The sequence below is a fragment of the Mustelus asterias genome, chromosome 12 (assembly GCF_964213995.1).
Source record: "Mustelus asterias chromosome 12, sMusAst1.hap1.1, whole genome shotgun sequence".
Classification (NCBI taxonomy): Eukaryota; Metazoa; Chordata; class Chondrichthyes; order Carcharhiniformes; family Triakidae; genus Mustelus; species Mustelus asterias.
Window position 1 is genome coordinate 75,587,373 of NC_135812.1, and position 23,089 is coordinate 75,610,461.

Sequence of the window (23,089 nt, forward strand, 5' to 3'; positions counted from 1 at the left end):
AAGTGTATTTATGACAGAAATTGATAGGTTCTTAACTGGGAAAGGGATCGAAGGTTACAGGGAAAAAGCAGAATAGGATTTAGAAATTTATCAGCCATGATTGAATGGCAGAACAGATTCGATGGGCCAAATGGCCTAATTCTGCTCCTATATCTTATGATTTTACATATGGAAACTATTTTTCCCCCTTTTCCATTTCTATCCTGCACAAGAATCGAAGCCATCTTTTCTACAGGCTGCCAACTATTGCAAACATTTTGGAGCAGAGAGAATTCTCAATTCATTAAAATATTTAAATGCATGATTAAAGAATGTAAAATTAAAAATGAATCAGATCTAAAAGTAGAACACAGAACAACATGTGCATTTAATAAGTTTATTGGTTTTATTAAAAAAATTGTTTCCAAAGGATTTTTTTTATTGAACGGTGTAACTGTCTAGAAACACAGGTATACAAAGGTATGAGAACAATAGGGCCTGGTGGTCAACAGCCAGTACAGTAAAAATACTTCAAATGGATGTTAAAGCTTTAAACCAGAAGAAATTGAGAAATTCCTGCTTGGTACAGAAGGCTCAAGGGTACATATTCAATAACACGGAGTTAAACCCCTGGACAATATTCTGATCACAAGGGTTGCACAAAGGCATGAAGCATGTAAAATATAAAACCATTTCAATGGTTACATATTCAGCATAATGTACTATATCGGTTTCAACTGTGACACTTGCTCTTGTAATCAAATTATACGCCACGTCTAAGGCACTTTCTGAAATCTGTTTGTACGATTCCAGATGTAACTCTGGTTAGAACAAAGATCGGTGTGAATTTATTTGCCCAATTTTGAATCACACAGCATCTGGTAGCTCGTGCAGACTGTTGCAAAGATTTATTTTATGGATTTCCAAAGACCAAGTGTGTCACCTCGTATGGAGGGGGGGGGGGGTTAACCAGAACATTGCAGAATACTGTTCATTAGTGTGCAGTAATACAATTTTTTTTTTAAAAAAAGGACAACATTGATCATTCTACAGCTGGGTCTGTCCTATAGAAGTCAGTCTTCATCCACATATAAAGGATAGAAAATTACTAAAGGGATTTAATATCACCCAAGTGTCTGAAATACTGATTTCCACTGTGTATGGCAATGAAAGGAGCCAAGAGAAAAACAAGAGACACAGAAATGCTTCAAACACCATAACACACTTGCTACAACAATTTCATTTCCAGTATAACTATTGAACAATTAAAAAGTTGTACTTACTTCAAAAATGATTTGTGCAAATTATCTGAACACCAATGGCCATTCCTACCTTTAAATCCCCTCTAGCAATCTGAAGAAAAAAATGGTTTGAAGTTCCTAACAAGTTTAATGGGTGACACGAGTGAATGTATATTATAAATCATCTTGCACGCAAGTGACTTGAAATTGCATCTTGTGACAGATTGTATCTCAAGGGTACTTAAGTGCAGCTAAATTTGTGTTATTTACTACCCTATACATGATCTGTAATCAGATTACTCAAAATATGTTGGCACTAACAGTCTGGGTCAGTCCTTGCATTAACATACTCAAGCTAACCAGATTTTGCAATTTTAACAGACTCACTTCAGTTTCCTTCCACATGATTAAAAACTTGCTTACACAGTTCCAGCAATGGTCACAGTTTGGTCTTCATGCAGCAATCAGCTGCAGACTAATAAGTTGATTAACTTCCCTCAGAATTATATATGGAAATACATGTTGATTTGTACATGTAGCATGCATAGTAATACACTAGACTCCTTCCAATCCCATCTTAATGTCGTCTGGAATTCAAATCCGGTTCCCAAAGAAAACCAAATTCAGATGCTGTCTCAACAGTCAATATGTGCTCAAATTAGTATTTGATTATCAAAGACAATTTAGGGAAAGCAATTTTGTGAATACAATATGCAAGGTGCAGTAGGTTGAGACAACAGAAAATTAAGACACAAGAGGACAACGGCTTATACGATTTATAACTTGCCAGTTTAAAAAATAAAAAAAGACAAGAGAATCCAAAGTCAGCAGTTCCGAAAGCACTTCTTTTGCCCAGAGGCTATCTGAAATCAGAAGAGCTGTGCTGACTGTGAAATGGCTCTAGTCCCCCTGGCTTGTCTGCGTTTCATTGAGGTCACCCCCTTTATTGTCAACGTCATCATCTGAGAGTTCAAGTGCAGTGCCCTCCAGTTGCAGCGCTCGCCTTCCTGTTCGACTAGTTGTAAAGGTCAGGCCGCTACCACCCCTCCTAGAGGAACGCAACAGAAGTTGTAAATACGGTGCTAAATATCGCAAGTCAACAGTGCACCACGACAGCATCCTTTTTCTGCTGGACTAAATCGCAAACCAGCTAAATGTACTGGTACCAAGAGACTGACAATGGTAGACATCATCAAAGTTCTATATTCAGCCATTATGTGCAATATCAGAGTCCAGCAAAAATGAAATAAAACCTGGCTGAGAAATTTGGCTTTCTAAGCAAGTTAAATAATAGGTTTGTTCTGTGTTAAAACACAGCAGAGGGCGGAGTTGGTACAGGGATTCAACAGATTTATCAGTGGAAGCTGGGCAAGACACCATTCTCCACTAACAGGGTAGAGACTTCTTCCCACTGATTGCAATAAGTATCTTCTGAAGAGAGTTTGGCCAATTCCAGTGGCCACGGATTCGCAGCACAAGATTGCTAAAATATCTAACACCGAATCGACAACCTCATCCTAATATAACAGAACGGCTGCTGTGGGAAATGGAAGTGCTTCATTTGCCCACAATAGGTTCAAGTTAAGGAAACTTCTATTTTTTTTGGTCCGTTGATTATTTTACACCTTGACCACAAATACCACAATAAAATAGTGCAATGTGTCAATTTGACCCAAGGCATCAAATGTTGGAGAAGGATGGCAGAAAGGAAACCAAATACATAAAATTATGCTGCATGAGGGATCCTATACTTGGCTCAGTTTGCTTCATGTATGCAAAGACTTAAGATATTTCTGCTGCTGTATCTAACTAAGCTTAAAAAATTAACACGACTACATTTTAGAACTCAGAAGGCATGCTGGGTTAGCTAAAAATTGACCGCATTCCTGAAAAGTACATAGCAAGCAAGACGAGCTTTGATAACATAGCTGCAAGACCAGTGTTTCTCTAGACAGAGACAGCTTGCGGAAAACATTCACAATAATGAGATAACAGTTAAAACATAGTTTGGAACTGTGTGTTCAGCTGGCTGTTTGAGATCCTGTCCGGTACCGTACGGGGACTGGTTTAGAATCATAGAAACCCTACAGTGCAGAAGGAGGCCATTTGGCCCACTGAGTCTGCACCTACCACAATCCCACCCAGACCCTACCCCCATGTCCCTGCATATTTACCCACTAATCCCTCAAACCTACACATCTCAGGACTCTAAGGGGCAATTTTTAGCATGACCAATCAACCTAACCCGCACATCTTTGGACCGTGGGAGGAAACCGGAGCACCCGGAGAAAACCCATGCAGACACGAGGAGAGAATGTGCAAACTCCACACAGACAGTGACCCAAGCTGGGAATCAAACCCAGGTCCATGGAGCTGTGAAGCAGCAGTGCTAACCACTGTGCTACCATGCCGCCAGTCTTGAGTTTTTCTCTTCGTTTCTGTAATGATTTAATTTTCTTTAAGTTCTATTCAATAAAAGAAATTCATTTAAACTCTACTAATGCTGTCCTCACCTATTCAAAGGAATGAATGGACCTTACACTGCATGTAGACTTATCCCCTGTCAGGCAGTGATACTATGGTAGTAGTGTTGACAGTACCTCGCCCTACTTACCAAGTGAATCACTCCAGATTGATTTGAAATAAAGTTCAAATCAAAGTTGAAATCTAGCTTGCATTTATATAAACAATGACAATTTGAGGATCCAGGACTGGTATACAAGCTAAAAAAGATATTTAGCAAGTCAACAATATATTAACTGCCCGATATGGCCCAAAACCACAGGCCCCAAGCTCAACATGAACAATGTGGTTAAAGCAGCGTGACCCTAACTTACTATGAAACTAAAGTCCTTTTTAAAACACTAGCAATGTTTTCTTTCCGAATATCAAACTCTGAATAAAACCCACACTACCTCAGCCTGCTCTTCAAAGTGTTGACCTCACGATTCATGGCCTCTGCAGTCTCGGTGGTATCATCCAATTCCCGCTGTAGCTTCCGACGGGCTGCATTAGCTCTGGTTGCCTCCTCCTCCGCCTCCTCCAACTGTCGTTTGAGTTGTTTCATGCGCGAGTTCGACTTCTCGACCTGGGGAAATTATTTGGTATCAACTAATGTCTTTTTTCTTTAAAATAAACATTGCCGTGACACTGTTCTGTTGCAGAGGTCGTTTAACAATCCTCCTTAAGCTTGCGCAGTCCAATTACTCTTCATGGTTCCATGTGTGAAAAGCAAAAGGATGTGAACTTGATAGTGGCACTCTTAAGCTGAACCCAACATTAATGGACAGTAACAGACCCAAAACAGAGTTTGCAAGCTTACCACTCCTCCAGCCAAAAGCTCTCCTAGGGGTGTCTGTCTGCAAGACACTGTTTACAAATCATATTTTTGGTAACAGAGTTTGGATATTATTATTGGGAGTTGTGTGCTGTTTGCCTGTACCCTGCTGTCATACAGCCATTAATGGAGACCACTGCAGGCTACCCCAAGACTTTTCTCCCCAGGTTTGCCCCCACCCCTGCCCCCAATGTCACAGCATCAGATTGGGCTGGGCTGCTTTGTCCACTTTCTCACAGGGCTAAATGAGGGTCATTTTAAATTGTTGATGGGTGTAATGAGAAGCTACCTGTTCTTTGTACTGATCTGCATGCCTGCGTTCATCTTCAACCTGCATGTAGACCTCCTTTAGTTTCTTCTCTGTGCGACGCACCAGCTTGTTGGCAGCTGCTCGTTCCCTGTAAGAACAAAGTAATCACTCGATTAGCAATGAAAGCGAGAAGATGAACTGAGATCTAGACATTTATCCAAAGAACTACTCTATTTGCGCAAATATGTGCAATAAGCAGTGTCTGATTTAAGTGCTGGTACCTATTTACATTATCAGACATGCCACATCATATGGAGCACAGTGGCAGCGGTTAGCACTGCTGCCTCACAGCACCAGGTACCCAGGTTCAATTCCAACCTTGTGTCACTGTCTGTGTGGAATTTGCACATTCTCCCAGTGTTTGTGTGGGTTTCCTCCGGGCACTCCAGTTTCCTCCCACAGTACAAGAGATGTGCGGGTTAGGTTGATTGGTCATGCCAAATTGCCATTTAGCATCAGGGGGATCAGCAGGGTAAATACATGGGCATTGTGGGGATAGGGGCTGAGTAGGATTGTTCTGGGTGCAGGTTCGATGGGCCAAATGCCCTCCTCCTGCACTGTAGGGATTCTATGATTTTAGTCAGATCTGGTGCTAACATGAAATGGATAACTCAAATACAATTAAAGATATTCAACAATACTAGCAAATTTGTACAACATGTTCAGTGGCACATATTGCAGCTTCATACCAGAGCACACTGCTTATACCATTTGGTCAGAACAAAGATTAGGGATGAAGTAAATATTTAACTTTTTGCTGCATAGTCATATCTCCACTAGGGGGCAGGAGGATAATTATTATCAGCAAATCGGGCCTGGTCAAGGGGATGGATTTACAATTGTAAAGTTTTAAAAAATCCTTTCAAGATAACACTTCAATTTAATTTGAAAGATTACTAATTAATAATTTGAAAGCAAATGTCAAACGCTAATACTTTTAACAATGGCAATACCACAATTTGAATAGACATTATACTAAATAGTATAAATGTGGCCCAGAAAAATAAACTTCCAAAATACTTTCAATTTTCTGAATATCAACATATTTACTGCACTAAAATGAACAGAAATGTGAAATACAGTGCAAGAAGCAGGAATAGGATTGACTGACAAATCATCCATCTGTCACATTGTATTTTACAGTTGCATATAAACACTCTCCAAAATTACGATGCATGGAAAAATGCACTGACGTGATATTATTTTCTTAATACTGAAACCAAGGGATTAAAATCAAAGTGGCAACTCTGGCACTGACTAATTGCACATGAAGCTGCATTCAAAAAAGACAATATTCACTTGTCACATTTTGTTAGCAGTTAGGATTGAAAAGATGCATCGAAATTAAGCAGTAAGATTGAAAAGGTGCGAGATCGAAAAGGTGCGAGATCATTCTGCATTATAATCCTATACACAAGTTATCGATTGAAGGTTTTTTTGCGATGCCTGTCGCACTGCTTTAACTAATGAGCGCTGCTAACATTAGGGAAGTCCTGATGTCTCCTCCAACTAGCATTTATTACTGAAAAGACAAAATTAAAGTTATTTTCCCCACGGATAAAGGAGACAATTTTCCCTTTTCAAAAATGAATTGAGGCGCCTTTAACAAGGCAACCAGAGAATAGATCAGAATATAAAAGTGACTGAAGCAATTAGAGGGCATCTTATAAAATAAACACAGGCCTTTGGGGGGAAAAGCCCCTGGATGGATCTTTGCAACTTGATTTCTGTTACAAGATTCAAAACAATTTTCTGGAGCTGGGTGGGCCAAGTTCCTTACGTTACTAAAACGATAATTAAAATGAAACTGGCAGGGACCAAGCATAAATTGCTTCATATACATTTAATACACAAATGGTTTTACTTTGCTTCCTGTTCAAGTTGTTCCTCCAGCTGCGCTATCTTGGCCTCCAGTGCAGAAATTGTTGACTTGAATTTGGACTTGACTGAACCCTCCAGCTCCTGGAGCTTGGCTTTGAGCTCCTTATTCTGTCGTTCGAGCTGCTGCCGTGCGTTTTCACTCTTCTGTCCTGCACTGCGCTCGCTAGCAAGCTCGGAGTTCAAAGTTTCCACCTGGCAAGAAGAAAGTTGAAGCGGAATAAATAGGTTAGGAATCAGAAATCTAGCACTCTGCCAAATGCTCCTCTAATATTTTGGCTTTAACTAATGACCTCCAGTATAATTAGATACTACTTCCTTGGCTAATGTTGATTTATTAACTCTAGTATGTATTAAAAAAAATATGATGCCAGGCATTGAAGCTAATGAAGCTAAAGAATTATAGTGCACGGTATTTATTGGATTGATACCTGAAATGAGTCGTTTTATGAGGATGGGTGGGAGGGGCTGGACTTGCTTCCACTGGAGTTTAGAAGAGTAAGGAGAGGCTTGATTTAAGTATATAAAAGAGTGAGTGGTCTTCACAAGTTGGATGTGGAAAGGGTCTTTCCTTTGGTGGGCGAGTCTAGAACTAAGGGGGTACTGTTTTAACATCAGTTGTTGCCCCTTTAGGACCGGGATGTGGAAATATTTTTTTTCTGAGGGTTGAGACACTTTGGAATTCTCTCTGCCTCAGAAGGCAGTGGAAGTGGAGGCACTGAATATTTTTGAGGTGGTGGTAGATTGATTCCCTTGCCTAACGAGACTCTCTTATCAGGGGTAGACGAAAATAAAGAAGTTGAAACACAAACCGATCAGCCATGACCATATTAAATGGCACTGCAGGCTCGAGGGACTTAATGGCCTAATTCTTCTCCTTTTTCATACAAGTTTGTAATTTTGCAACATCAGGTTTAATATTAGACTGCTGAACTGACAAAGTGCCTTGTATTGAGGCAATCCTTGGAGGAGGACTACACATTTTTTACTGACATTTTACATGTTGTTCTGAAATTTTCAAGCAAGCAAGTTTTAAAAAGCAGCTTATGAAACAAAGCAGTATTACATCTGTTTAACATCTATGATTAATGATCGACGACATGGATATCACAATCCAAATGAAACACTTCAGAATGCCAACTGCTGTAAAGGATTTCAGAAACGTCATCATGTTCAGCAACATTCTGAAAACCAAGTGTCTATATACAACTTATCCTTTCATTTCTAATTTCAGTTTTTTGGTGTGCAACTATAAGCACCAAAGTGAAGCATTAGCCCAGCTCCGGGCTCTCTGCAAAGCTGAAATCAGTGAATAACTTGGAATGAGTGAAGGCAAACAAACGTAACCCAATGAACCTAATGCTTGGACCCAACACTCCACTCGATCACAAAAAAAAACACCATCTTCCCGATTGATTAACTGAGGAAAAATTTTGGAAAGACTTATCTTGACCTCAAGAAAAACTAGACAGACTCCAGCATGCCATCTATTCAACTTTACACTACGACATCAAATCCACTGGGAGTTTGGTCTTGACGGCTGAGATTCTAGTTTCCAAGCTTTTAACTATGGCGTTCCTTTTAGTATATGGAATAAGAATCCCACCCATAGAGTGCGTGAAAGTTTGATGGTTGGGATGGGGCCCTGAATAGGGAATTGTGCAATTGATTAGTACATTGAAGATCTTTGGGGGGGGGGGGGGGGGTGATGTGTGAGATTATATCAGCTAGACTCCTGCAAGGCATTAACAAAAAGTCAGGGCTGCATCTGCATGTCTGACCTTGCAAATTCTGACACAAGATTATTGCTTTAGCGGAGATTTGAAAAAGAAAATTCGACGCGCCCCCAGGCTGGTATAAAAAAAAGTGAACAATATTGAAGTTAGGCGTTTAAACCTGTTCCAAGCGGCAGAAGTCAGCAGCCACAGAATCCCACTAAACTGGATATAAACGCAGCTACTGAAGAGTTGTGTTCATTGATGGCTGCACTGCAGGTAATCGTATCCAGGACCACAGCAGCAGCAAGATGCGAGAAAAAACATCTTCAGGGTTCAATGTTAGAAAAGACTAGTCTGAGAAATTACAGCTACTTCATTTGCCACTTTAAGTAATTGCTGATTTATAACTGACATTACATGCAAGTTTCTTAAATATTCTACAGACTCACCACAAGAAATAATGAACAATAAAATGCCAAGTGTCAACATACACAAAGCTAGGAGAGAAATCGCATTACTCTCATGTCCAATGGGAAGATGAGCAGTGAGAGCAAGTTAAAACAGAGAGACGTCAAACCTGCATGTTGGTTTTTCGGAATCTGTCGTTGAGAAGCTCCATGTTGCTCTGTTCTTCTTCAAGTTCTTCCTCCAATTGGGCGATACGAGCTTCTAGACGCCGTTTCTCATCCAATAAAGCAGATCTGGGGAAATCAGGGTGTTAAAGGAGGAATTCAGATTAACTACAAGCTCCAAACCTTTACTGAAACTAAATAGATCCGATTGCTTACAGACCTCAAATTTTAGTCTCGACTTAATGTTCCTTCTAACCTGTGTGGGGCTCTGCTGTAACCAAGGTGGTACATTACAAGCCACTTTCAAGTTGTCCTTTTAAGATATCACGCGTGCATGAAATAATAGGGACTGAGCATTGGAATGACAGGCCATGCACAAGAGAAAACAAATTAGAGGGGATATTTGTTTGTAAGATGAGCTATTTATTTATACCACAATGTATTAGCATAGGTTCCAAACACCATACTTAAAAATAGTTGGTACACGGTGGCAAAGTGATTAGCACTGCTGTCTCACAGCGTCAAGGACCCAGGTTTAATTCCAGCCTTGTGGAGTTTGCATGTACTCCTCGTGTCTGCGTAGGTTTCCTATGGGTGCACTGGTTTCCTCCCACACTCCAAAGATGTGGGGGTTAGGTTAAATTGCCCCTTGGTGTCAGGGAGTTAGCAGGGTAAGTAACTGGGATTATGGAGATAGCACCTAGGTGGGATTGTGGTTGGTGCAGACTCGATGGGCCGAATGGCCTCCTTCTGCACTGTAGGGATTCTGTGATATTCTACTGAAATCAAAACCACAGCAGCAGGAGCCAGTTTATTTGGATTTGATGCCAATCGGCTATTTAATGGCTTACCCAGGTCACTCACAAGACATAGGTGCAGAATTAGGCCACTCGACCCATCGAGTCTGCTCTGCCATTCAATCATGGCTGATATTTTTCTCATCTCCATGCTCCTGCCTTTTCCCCATAATCCCTGATCCCCTTATCAATCAAGAACCTATCTACCTCGGTCTTAAAGACACTCAGTGACCTGGCCTCCACAGCCTTCTGCGGCAAAGTTAGTTATCCATAGTACATTGATCCTTCACCTGCCCAATGCATTTACAGCAATATTTGGACATCACTGCTCCAGTTCCCCACTAGACGAGTGATATATGGAACATGAATGAAAACTCAAAGCAAGGTACTTGATTTTATTTATTTCAATTTCAAACAGAGTTTACCAAATCAAATAATTAGATGGGGCAACCCTCCACAAAGCGCAACCTAACAACTTGTATTTGTCTACCGCTTTTAGTACAGATAAAAACCTCACCACCAAATCACAGGAGTGAAATGTAACTGGTGTACATGCTGCAGCTAAACCCTGACAGGAATGTTTCATAAATAAGCACTCCCTCTTGTGGGAGCCCTGCATTAGCCATTGTGAAGTCTGATTGAGAAACGCACAGAAGAGTAAACTTCAGAATAGATGGAAAACTCCTTTCACCCACTTTCTCTGCTGCCAATCTTCAAACGAACCGCCCCATGTAGCAAGTCATTCCACTTCCAGTAGGCACCTGCCTGGCTGGTTTTACTGGTTTATATAAAAGGTGTCGGAGTATATAATTGGTTGCTGGTGCTGTTATTATAGAACTCTACACTGCAGAAGGAAGCCATTCAGCCCATCGAGTTTGCACTGACCACAATCCCACTAGGCCTAGCCCCATTACCTCATGTGTCTACCCTAGCTAGTCTCCCTGACACTAAATGGGCAATTTAGGATGGCCAACCCGCACATCTTCAGACGGTGGGAGGAAACCGGAGCACCCGGAGGAAACCCATGCAGACACGGGGAGAATGTGTAGGCTCCACACAGATAGTGACCCAAAGCCGGGAATTGAACCTGGGTCCCTGGCGCTGTGAGGCAGCAGTGCTAACCACTGTGCTGCCCTATTATAGCTTGCAACATCTCCAAAAGGAGGAAATGACAGTAATGCAGGGTGTGAAGCTTATACAGCTAGAGGATAGGAAACTCTCTGCACCGCTGCCCATGTCATTTCCAAGCACAATGTCTTGCCAGCACTATTAAACTAGGACACATGCCAATGTTGTGTGCAGAATGTTTTCCCCCCTCTCCCAAGAGTTATATTTGCGTGAGATTTATACAGTAGATTCGGTGTGCAGGACTTTTACTGCTGATTAAAAGTTTCATGACCTTGATTGGAAAGTGTTTGTGTATAAACACGGATCAAGGAGCAAATCAAACTTTGCAGCAATGCCAAGTCAAATAGGCTGCTTGGGACTCGCAGACATTACCCACACTAGCGAGGACAAAGAAATTGGGGAAGGAGCAGTACTGGTACCTGTGGGGAAAAGCATAGGAGGAGGGGGGAAAATCTGGAGGGGAAAGATTGATCTTGGAGGCAGAAACTGAAAGCCAATTGGAAGGTACTGTTAGCCATAGAGAGGGCAGTCCACACAGGAAAGGTCAAACCATTTCAGATAGAATCACAGAATCCTACAGTGCAGGAGGAGGCCATTCAGCCCATTGAGTCTGCATCAACCGCAAACCCACCCAGGCCCCATCCCCATAACCCCATGCTTTTACCCTAGCTAGTCCCCCTGACACTAAGGGGCAATTTAGCCAATTGGCCAATCAATCTAACCCGCACATCTTTGGACCGTGGGAGGAAACCAGAGCGCCTAGGGAAACCCACGCTGACACGGGGAGAATGTGCAAACTCCACACAGACGGTGACCCAAGCGACAGTGACGGAATTGAACGCAGGTCCCTGGTGCTGTGAGGTAGCAGTGCTAACCACTGTGCCACCATGTCATTCAACTGGTTAAGCAAAAATCAAATCAAGCGAATTTTAAAAAGAAAAATAAACTGGAAACTAGATTTTGGGCATTAAAACATAAAAATCCTTACGAAAATTACAAAACTTCGAACTTAGTTCCTTATAAACATCTTACATCTGGGTATTAATTTCAGCCAATTATAAACTCCCAAGATGGAATCAAATCCAGTCTGTATTGCTTTTGGCAAAACACAAATTTCATTTAGATTTGAACTTGGGGTTTAATTTGATAAGGGCTTTAAATAAACATCTCAGTATTAGGTAGTGGAGCTATGAGCCTGCGCCATGCTTCCTTACTTTCCAGATGTGCTGTTTGCGATTTCATCTGCCAGCTCGTCACGCTCCTGCTCCGCATGCCGACGTGCTCGCTCCGAGGCAGCTAGTTCCTTCAAAATTAAATAGGGTCAGTACATCGCAGAGCCTGTTTGTGCAAACCAGTCACTAAACAGAATGAAAAAAATACAACAGCTATTCCTTCCTCCCTCCCAAGTTCACTCGCATGATCATGCTGCAACCCGGTTAAAGCTGTTCAGAAAAGGTTCACAAACTTATTCCTGGGATGAGGGGTTTACATTCTCAGCAAAAGGTTGAACAGGTTAAGCCTTTACCCACCGGAGTTAAGAGTGAGCAGTGACCTTATTGAAACACAGAAGACCTTATTGGGAGGGTGTTGCCTCTTGTGGGGAAGATTCAAACCAGGGGACACCGTTTAAAAATAAAAGAATTCCAAGATGGTGAAGAGGAGAATTTTTCTCCTCTCTAAAGGGTTGCGAGTCTGTTGAATTCTCTTCCTCAGGAAGCAGTGGAGGCTAGGCCACTGAATTTATTCAAGTCACAGTTGGATAGATTTTTGATAGGCAAGACAGTTGGGGGTTATTGGGGAGGGGGCAGGCAGTAAGTGACATTGAAACCACAACCAGATCAGTCATGATCTCATCAAAAAGCAGAGCAAGCTCGAAGGGCCCAACAACCTTCTACTCCTTTGTCCTATGTTCCGAAAAGCACAGCCAACGATTCTTCTTGCTGAGAGCAATACAATGTTGTGGTCAATCCATAAGATGCACTACATGTGAAAAGCAGCGCTCAAAGTTTTCTCTTTCTTAACATTAGTTTAATAAATATAGGAACATAGGAATAGGAGACAACCATTCAACCTCTTGAGGCTATTCCACCATTCAATAAGATTAATGATCTCGATACAAAATCCACCCACCCTGGCTCTATATTCCTAAATAGCTTACCAAGCAGATTTTATCCATCCCAGATTTAAAATGAATTGAGCTAGTATTTATTGCTTTGTGGAAGAGAGTTCCCATAGGATCCTTAATGTGTCAAAGTGCTTCATAACATCTCCCCTGAATGGCCTGGCTCTGATTTTAAGGTTATGCCTATAGCACAAATACCTCTCTACCTACCTTATTAATACCTCAAAGTCCTAAAAACCTCAAACAACTCACTCTTTAAACTATATATTCTAGATGTGGGATGAATACAAGCCGGGTTTTAATGTAACCTCTTCCTGTAATGTAACCTCAGATTCTGCCAATATGTTGAGTTGTCAGGGAACCTCTTCAAGGTTCAGCATCAGAGCCTACACAGCACTTTACATAAGTGTGGCAAAACATCATTATATTTTAGCCTCTAGTTATAAAGACTGACATTGCATTAGCCTGATTATTTTTTGTACTTGACTGTTACATGTACACCGAACTCCAAATCCCTGGACCTTCTATTATTCTCAGATTTTCCATCCATTAATTCTTGACTACAAGTCCAAAATAGATGACCTCACACTTACCTGCCTTGAAATCCATCTACTAGAGTTTCATTTACTCAACATCTTTGTACTGTTATGGTCCCATCTACAATGCTCACTCTGCCAATCTTTGATTTTTCGGTAAGCTTGGATACATTGCTCATTTAGCAGCAAATTATTTAAAGTTTATCTATTAGTGTCACAAGTAGGCTTACGTTAACACTGCAATGAAGTTACTGTGAAAATCCCCTAGTTCGCACACTCCTGCGTCCGTTCGGATACACTGAGGGAAAATTTAGCATGGTCAATGCACCTAACCAGCACGTCTTTCAGACTGAGGGGGAAGCTGCCCAAACAACTGGCCTGTTTGAAAGTCAGGCCCAAAGATTTCTGATTCGGGTGAATTAAAAGTTGGTTTGTAAGCCAAGTTATCAGGACCTCAGCTCATCTCTTTGTATAGCTAATTTCTATGCACAATATAATGCTCATTATTAAATTGGAATTGTGAACATTAGAGATTTACATCTGCATTAATACTTCCAGAAACACCATCTGCTTGGATAACTCCCCAGTCCCAGCAGGCTACCTCCAACAGAACAAACCTCGTGAAGCTGGAGAATTTCTGCCTCCAGACTTTTCAGTTTCTTCTCATTTTCCTTTGACTGAGTGAAGATTTCATCTCTGGAAACTCGAGCCTCCTCCAGCTCACGTTGGTAATCTTTCATCTGTGCCTGAAAAGGTTTAAAGCAAAGAGTTTATCCCCAGAGTGTATATTGTGAACAGCCATTATAGCTGAAAAGAATAGCTATCAATGACCAACATTTCTCAGAGCTATCCTTCAAAACATGCCTTGTATCTTCCCCATAAATACTTCTCTGGTTTTGTTTAGATAGAAAATAATGATTCTACCAAATCCACCTGGGCTTTGAGAGTCACAAAAGCACAATGAATGACAAAAGCTCCATTCTACTCAGCTACAAGGTAGTGCAAGTGCAGAAGGAGTCATTATGGATTTGGGGCATGTAATCTGGGCTGATATTTCTGTGCAGTTTTGAGGGGCTGCTACATTAAGATGCCACCTTTCAGATGAAGCACTAAAATATTTTTTGTTTACTTGCAGTGGACATTAAGAAAGCCTTGGAGGGGGGCAAGAGGTTTCCCCGGTGTCCTGTGTAACATTCCTCTTCAGCACCACAAACAAATAAGCTTACCTGTTCACTATGAGGAACATAGAGAGGGTAGATAAGAAGGAACTTTTCCCCTTAGTAAATGGGCCAATAACCAGGGGGCATAGATTTAAGGTCAGGGGCAGGAGAGAGGATTTGAGGGAAAGCTTTTTCACCAGAGGCAGAGGCAGGAACCCTCAACATTCAAGCAGCATTAGATGAGCACTCGAAGGACCATAGCTCACAAGGGCTACAGATCAAGTGTTGGAAAGTGGGATTGGAATAGATAGGTGCTTGATGGCCAGTGCAGATACAATGGGCCAAAGGGCCTCATTTCGTGCTGTAAAACTATGACTAATTTTCTTATGCAGGCTCTTACAATGCTCAATTGGTCGTTGCTTCCAGCTACACAATGGTGACTGCTTTGAAAAGTAATAAATGCTGCATTTATTAATATAGTAACGAAATGGTTACCTTTGTTAGAAGCAAAGATATTTGTTCGTAGAGGCAAATTAAATAAAAGTAAAAATCTTTTAAAACCAACGAGTTACCTGAAGTCTGCGGAGCTGCTTAATTGCCTCATCCCGACTCTTGTTAGCTGCTTCAATCTGGGCCTCCAAATCTTTCAGGTCCATCTCTAGTTTCTTCCTTGCAGCAACTGCTTGTGCTCGCTGCTTTCGTTCATCTTCGAGTTCAGCCTCGAGTTCACGAACCTATGGGGTGAACAAACCGAGTTCCCTATATTACAACAGTGACCACACTTCAAAAGTACTCCCTGGTGGTCGAGTGTTTTGGGACATCAAGGTCAGGAGAGACATTATGGCTGGAATTCTCCGGCCGTTCACGCTGGCGGGATTCTCCAGTCCCACCGACAGCGTACCCCTGCCCACGGGTTTCCCACCAGCATGGGGGTGACATCAATGGGAATCCCCATCGACAGCAGAGGGACCAGAGAATCCCACCTTTAGCGGGAATCATGTGGCTGGGAGGCCGGAGAACCTTGCCCTATATCAATTGCGCCGAAAACTTTTGAGTTCACGTGAAGTAATTGGGCTGAATTCCCAAGTCTGAATCTCAAATCAGTTTGATTATAAAGCTCTAATTGACTTGATTAAGAGCTGCAAAGATAGTCAGGAAAAATCTATTGGGAGGTGGGGTAGAGGAAGGACAGCAGATCCCAACACTGCATCTAAAAATTGCCCACCCATAGCTTCTGCTGCTCACCTTCCAATATTTTGAGGATCAACGTGGAAAGCAGAGGCCTTGGGTGAGTTGAGAGTGTGCAAAGTTAATGGAAAGGACACGCTGGCTTCTTCACTGCTTCCCCATGCCCCCAGTGCTGCAGAAAGAAATCAGGGGCATCCTTAGGTGCCCCTTGCATAAAGTAAGTTGACTCTATCCATGGGCCAGTGGAGGCCCAGGTTCAAAGGCAGGTCCCACATTTACCAATCTGCACCATCCTGGGACCAACAAGGATTTTGCCTTTGCACAGTAGCTTTGTGGACCCAGGCCAGTTCAGGAAACAGGAGGGCAAGCCTGGCACCTGGTGTATGATCCACAAGCAAGTTTGCAACCGTTCTCGTTAACTCTCGTTGAATTTGTGACAGGAATTCACCTGAAAGGCTGCAGATGGTCTACACCTCTTGCCTTGTATTTTGGACACAAGTGGATATGGACAGCTGCTACCCAATTAACCTTGTAATAATATTAGAAGTGTCAAGCTAGAAGTTGGAGTTTTTTCAAAATTCAATTATGGAATGTGGGAGTCACTGACTAGACCAACATCTATTGCACATCCTTAACTGCCCTTGAGAACATGGGGAGCTGCTTTCTTGAACGGCTACAGTCCGAGGTGTAGGTACACCCACAGTGCTGTTAGGGAATGAGTTCCAGGATTTTGACCCAGCGACAGTGAAGGAATGGTAATGTATTTCAGAGTCAGGATGGTGGGTGACTTGGAGGACAACCCATGGAGTGTTCCCACTACTACCCTGGTCCTTCCAGGTTTTGGAAGGTGAAGGTGGAAGTGTGTAGCGATTTACCTGTTTAACCAACATTCTCTTCTTTTCTTCATTCTGCTCATCTCTGGCCTGTAGGTCTCGCTCAAACTGGGCCTTCATGGCCTGCATGTTGACTTCCAAACGAAGTTTGGCATCTTCAGTGGCCTGCAGCTCATCCTCCAGTTCTTCCAGCTGAGTCCGCATCTCCTCCACTTGCTGCTCCAGGGCTCGTTTGGACTTCTCCAGTTCGTGCACCTACCATTAGAGACAACAGCAATCAGATACTTCTATTAATACCACAAGACACAGGAGCAGAATTAGGTCACTCGGCCCGTCAAGTCAGCCTGCCATTCAATCACGGCTGATATTTTTCTCATCCCCATAACCCCTGATCCCCTTATCAAGAACCTATCTATCCCTGTCTTAAAGACACTCAATTACATGGCCTCCACAGCTTTCTGCAGCAAAGAGTTCCACAGATTCACCACTCCCTGGCTGAAGAAATTCTTCCTCATTGATGGATGAGATGCTAATCTACTTCACTGCCACAAGAGGCAGTGTCCCAGGCTGATGCTGCAATAACTGGATAGCTCAGAGTCCCTTTTACCAAAACGGAGGCAAGTCTTGCCCATCAAAAGTTAGATCTCCAGGTCAGTTCTCTGGCATATCACAGCAAACACCTATATGTTTTTGTCACTGAGTGATAGTAGAGTGCTGAGGGGCATAAACATCCAGCAGTCGTGGACCACTTTGGAACAAGCGACATGGGAGGAAAGAGGATGTGGCCCCTGCTGTTAGGAATTAGGAAGCCAGGTAAGGAATTAGCAAGGAGGGCTGCTAAAATAATCACCGGATTAAAGAGCAACGAGTACAACATAAAGAAAATAAAGCAGATGACGCAGAAGGGAGGACTTCAGAATCTTGGGTTCTGGGAGAGATGGGATACGTACAGAAAGGATGGGTTGCACCAAAACAGAACCAGGGTTGAGTTCCTATTGGGAGGATATGCTGGTGCTGTCAGGGAGAGTTTAAACAACTTGGCAGGATTATGGGAATCAGGCGAGAGAGAGAGAAATACTAGGTTAGTAATTAAAATTAGAGCACAAGGGATTTTGGGGTGGGGAGGGGAAAGGAATAATACATCAGTATGGATTAACAACTCGTTACCAGGCAGAAAGCAGAGTAGAAAAAAAATAGATCATTCCCAGGATGGCAGGCTGTTCCTAGTGGGGCACCGCAAGGATCAGTGCTAATTCCACAGCTGTTCACAATCTACATAAATGATTTGGATGTGGGGACCAATTGTAATATTTGCAAATTTGCTGATGACACCAAACTGGGTAGGAATGCAAATTGAGGAGGATGCAAGGGGCCTTGGACAGTGAGGGGGTCTTGACTAAGTGAATGGGCTAGAACATGGCAGATAAAATACAATATGAATAAGTGTGGAGTTATTCACTTTAGTAGAAAAAAACAAAGGCAGAATATTTTTTAAATGGTGAGGGGTTGGGGAAGTGTGGGTGTCCTTGTTCACGAGTCATTGAAAGCTGGCATGCAGGTGCAGCAAGCAATTAGGTAAGCAAATGGAATTTCAGTCCGGGGTAAGGATGTCTTGCTGCAGTTACATAGAGCCTTGATGATACTTCACCTGGAGTATGGTGCACAGTTTTGATCATAGGAGTGCAAAGGAGATTCACCAGATTAATCCCCATAGTCATGCGGAATTACAATGCTGTGGCTATAACAGAGACCTGGCTCAAAGGAGGGCAGGACTGAGAATTAAATATTCCTGGCTATAGATGTTCAGGGAAGTGAGGAAAGGAAAAAAGGGGGAGGGGTGACAGTATTGATAAAGGAGAGCACGACAGTGCTGGAGAGAGAGGATGTTACAGTAAGAAGTTTAACAACACCAGGTTAAAGTCCAACAGGTTTATTTGGTAGCAAAAGCAAAAGGTGTGGCTTTTGCTACCAAATAAACCTGTTGGACTTTAACCTGGTGTTGTTAAACTTCTTACTGTGTTTACCCCAGTCCAACGCCGGCATCTCCACACGAAAGAGGATGTCCCAGAGAGGCTAAAGACAGAACCTACTTAGCTACAGCCAAGGAGAAAAAATGTGCGATTACATTGCTCAGTGTAGTCTATAGGCAACCAATAGTGGGAAGGATGCAAAGGGGCAATTTTGCAAGGAAGTTAGAGAGATGCAACAATTATGAACTAGCTATAATGGAGGACTTCAATTACCGCAATATAGACTAGGGCAGTAGTTCTGTAAAGGGCAGAGAGGGGCAAGAGTTCCTCGAGTGTTCATACATTCCTACAGCAGTATGTTCCCAGTCCAATGAGGAAGGAGGCATTGCTAGACTTGGTTCTTGGAAATGAGGTGGGCCAAGCAGATTCAGTATCAACAGGAGACCGTTAGCGGGCGGTGATCATTGTATCACAAGGTTTAGGCCAACTATGGAAATGGACAATGAACAGTCCGCAGCAAGAATAATTAACTGGGAAAACCAACTTCAAAAAGGGGTGAGAGTAGATCTGGACTGAATAAATTGATGGCTGGCAAGAAAAACGGTAGCTGAACAATCAGCTACCTTTAAAGAAGGGGTAGTTCAGCCAAGGTACATTTCTTCAAAAGCGAAAAAGTGAGGGGAAACAAATACAGAGCTCCCTGGATGACAAAGAAATAGAAATTATGAAGAACAAAATGTGCTTGTGACGGATGTCAGGTAGAAAATAGAACTGAGAACCAGGCTGGATATAGAAGGTTCAGAGGGGAGGGGAGAAAGCAGATGAGAAGCAAAGAGGAAGTATGAAACGAGACTGGCAGCAAACATGAAAGGGAATTCCAAAGTCTATAGAAGACAGTAAAAGGTTCATAGAATCCCTACAGTGCAGAAGGAGGCCAATAAACCCACTGAGGCTGCACAGACAACAATCCCACCCAGACCCTCTTCCCGTAACCCCATGTATTTACCCTGATGATTAAGGGACAATTTAGCCTGGCCAATCCACATAACCCGCACATCTTTGGACTGTGGGAGGAAACCAGAGCACCCGGAGGAAACCCATGCGGACACATGGAGAATGTGCAAACTCCACACAGACAGTGACCTGAGGCCGGAATTGAACCCGGGTCCCTGGTGCTGTGAAGCAGCAGTGCTAACCACTGTGCCATGGTAAAAGGAGGAGTAGGGCCCATTAGAAACAAAGAGGATTTGTATATGGAGGCAGGGGACATGGCTGGGGTATTAAATTCATACTTTGCATCTGTTTTCATGAAGGAAGGTGGTGGAAAAATAAGGTAATTCAGACACTAGATGGGCTTAATATTGATGAGGATAAGAATTGGATAGCCTGACTGTACCGTGGCTGGATGACGGGGGTGTGTGGAAGCTTTGGAGGACTGGCCAGAATTTTTCAGTCTTCGCTCAATTCGGGGGTGGTGCCAGAGGGCTGGAGAATTGCAAAGGGTGTAAAAGGTAAAAGAAGGTTTAGCCTGTCTTGATGCTCTCTCCACTCACATTGTTTCGTTTCTTAAAGACTTGATTAGTTTTAAGTATTCGCATTCCAACCATTATTCATGTAAATTGAGTCTGTGTCTTTATAAGCTCTGTTTGTGAACAGAATTCCCACTCACCTGAAGGGGCTTAGAGCTCCGAAAGCTTGTGTGGCTTTTGCTACCAAATAAACCTGTTGGACTTTAACCTGGTGTTGTTAAACTTCTTACTGTGTTTACCCCAGTCCAACGCCGGCATCTCCACATCATGTAAAAGGTAAGCCCAGGATCACACATTATTGAATAAAGTATTTTAAAAATCAACTTACGTTCTTGCCCACATCATCCTTGGAGCTCATTAGGTCCTCCATCTCAGCACGGAGTTGCTTGTTTAGTCTTTCCAGCTCTTCTTTACCTTCAAGAGCTTCATCCAGAGCTCGGGTTAACGACAGAGTCTTTGTCTCCTTCTCCCTGGCTTCAGCCTCGGCCCGGTCCCTTTCCTCGGCATATCGAGCAGAAATGTTCTTTTCCTCAGCCAGCATCTAACAAAACAGAGCAAAGTTACTTTCTAGTGGAGAACAAGCTGGCAGAGAGACGACGGGCCCAGTGGCCGTCTCCTGTGTTGTAACCACCGCACAAATTCCCAAATTGAAGATATCCATCTACAACATATTCACTTCAATATATGAAAGCCCGTTAAAACCCAATTCAGAATCCCATGAGTAATATTTTAATTTGACAATCAAAAGAGCATCAGAATATTCCAATTGATTAAAAGTGGTTCTTTGAGAAGTGTTTAAAGTACGGAAAGCCACTAAATGACCTAGTCCCCCCTCCAGTACCAATGGAAAAGTCCATTCAACACAAACAAATCTTAAAGCATTATGCAGGATTTTTGAGCCATTGGATATCTGCAATAATTTTGCAGTTAGCACCCATTTGTCAGCAATGCGCTTGAGTAAGCAAAGCAAAAATAAAAAAAAGAGGCACATACCTGATCAAATTTCTTCTGTTTTTTCTCGAGGTTGGAAACTATTTGCCGCTGATGGTCCAGATCCACCAGGAGGTCATCCAGCTCTTGCTGAAGACGGTTCTTGGTTTTCTCCATTTTATCGTAAGCCACTCCCTTCTCCTCAAGGCGCTGATTGAGGGCCTCCACATCCTTCTGAAGTTTTCTTTTAGTCTCTTCCAGGCCGTCGATGGTCCCCACATCCTCATCCACTTTCTTCTTTGCATCAACCAACTGAGTTACAAAAGTCAGATCACGTTTTATGCTTCACTTTTATTTCAGAATTCAACACAAAATTCTCATGCCATGGACTTAAAAAACGTACACCAGGGTATGAATAAAATTCTAAAAATGAAATACTTAAACAGGTGAGATATTTTGGGGGAATATTGTGACACGTGCACGTGTGTGTAATGGATTTAATTAAGTTGGGAAAAATGTTAATGGAGACCATTTGTCTGGAAGAGTTAAGTCACGAACGGATACAGCTGTAAGTAAATAGGTTGGATCCAACAGTTGCATTTTTAGGCAAGTTGAGAGTTTAAATATCAAATGGGAAATGGGAAGTCAGGGGTGACAAGAGGCGTTTTGCGTCTTAAGAGTTCCATGGGTGAACAGAACAGGATGTGACATTTTATTGGCCCAAAAGCAGAAAAATAGGAACAAGAAACAAAATTGATGTTTGGAAGGATTTGAGTTTCAAAGAGGTAGAGTAGAATCCCTACTGTGCAGGAGGCGGCCATTTGGCCCATCAAATCTGCACTGACCACAATCCCACCCATGGCCCTATTCCCCATAACCTCATGCATTTACCCTGCTAATCCCCCTGACACTAATGGGCAATTTAGGTGCGAGAACAATGGAACCCGAGATGACGTTTGAATCAGCCATCCAGTTAAGCCTGTAAAGTCTTGGGCTGCTTAAAGTAATCTTGTTTTGAAGTTCTTGGGTTTCCCCAGCAGAGTGAAGTGAGCTTGAGAGATCATGTAGTATATTTTATTAAAGCGACAGCAGTTTTGACCTTGGGTATTACTGGATCTGATCAAATAGGGAGTCTTTTGGGGAGTATGTTTGGTCAGACTAATTTTAAACTGTGCTTAAGTAGTCTTCTCCTCTTGTTAATAAACCTTGTACTTTTAATTCTTAAAATCCCAAAAGTGTTACTAGACTTATTGTTGAGATAAGTACTTTTCTTCTCTTTTCAGTATACAAAAAAAATATGGCTCATAATTCCCATTTCCCTCCAGCATTTGGTTTGTAATAAACATCTGTCGTCATAACACATTACATTTTTGCTACTTTTTGGTGAACCTATTTTCCTAATGTGAAGCATAGGTAAAAAATCTATTTTGGATGAATTTGTTTAGTGGACACCAGTCTGTTACTATGTAGAGCAGTCAGTGAAATGGCAAGAGAAAGTTGGCCAATACCATTTAAAGACCATGCTTTTTATGGCAATTTACTCTAATTCAGTACGAAAGCATTTTGAATATGTTTTGAACTTGCATTGTAATTGGCTACAAAAGTCAAGGGAGTCCAGGGTTTATGGGGGACAGACAGGAAAGTACAGTCTCAAGGGCAACTAGGAATGGGCAATGAATGCTGGCCAGCCAGCAATGCCCATGTTCCTACAAATGTATATATATATATTTTTTAATCAGATCAGCCATGATCTTATTGAATGGTGGAGCAGACTCATGGGGCTGAATGGCCTACTCCTAGTACTTGTCAGGAACACATTTGGTCATCGATATAGAAAGTAATATTCAGGCCCAATAACTAC

The 23,089-nt window shown here is 42.3% G+C and overlaps 1 protein-coding gene across 1 annotated transcript in view; it reads right to left on the reverse strand.

Annotated features, from left to right (window-relative positions):
- Nucleotides 1-362: 362 nt before the first annotated feature.
- The window catches only part of LOC144502041 (myosin-10), a 167,488-nt gene continuing 144,761 nt past the window's right edge, over nucleotides 363-23,089 (reverse strand). The window contains exons 33-43 of the mRNA XM_078226052.1: nucleotides 21,292-21,540; nucleotides 20,627-20,839; nucleotides 16,842-17,054; nucleotides 15,351-15,512; nucleotides 14,236-14,364; nucleotides 12,175-12,263; nucleotides 9,041-9,164; nucleotides 6,732-6,940; nucleotides 4,847-4,955; nucleotides 4,136-4,308; nucleotides 363-2,268 (exon numbers count right to left, since the gene is read on the reverse strand). Coding sequence (XP_078082178.1) covers nucleotides 2,121-2,268; nucleotides 4,136-4,308; nucleotides 4,847-4,955; nucleotides 6,732-6,940; nucleotides 9,041-9,164; nucleotides 12,175-12,263; nucleotides 14,236-14,364; nucleotides 15,351-15,512; nucleotides 16,842-17,054; nucleotides 20,627-20,839; nucleotides 21,292-21,540 — 1,818 coding nt within the window. The 3' untranslated portion in view covers nucleotides 363-2,120. The remainder of the gene's footprint in view (nucleotides 2,269-4,135; nucleotides 4,309-4,846; nucleotides 4,956-6,731; nucleotides 6,941-9,040; nucleotides 9,165-12,174; nucleotides 12,264-14,235; nucleotides 14,365-15,350; nucleotides 15,513-16,841; nucleotides 17,055-20,626; nucleotides 20,840-21,291; nucleotides 21,541-23,089) is intronic.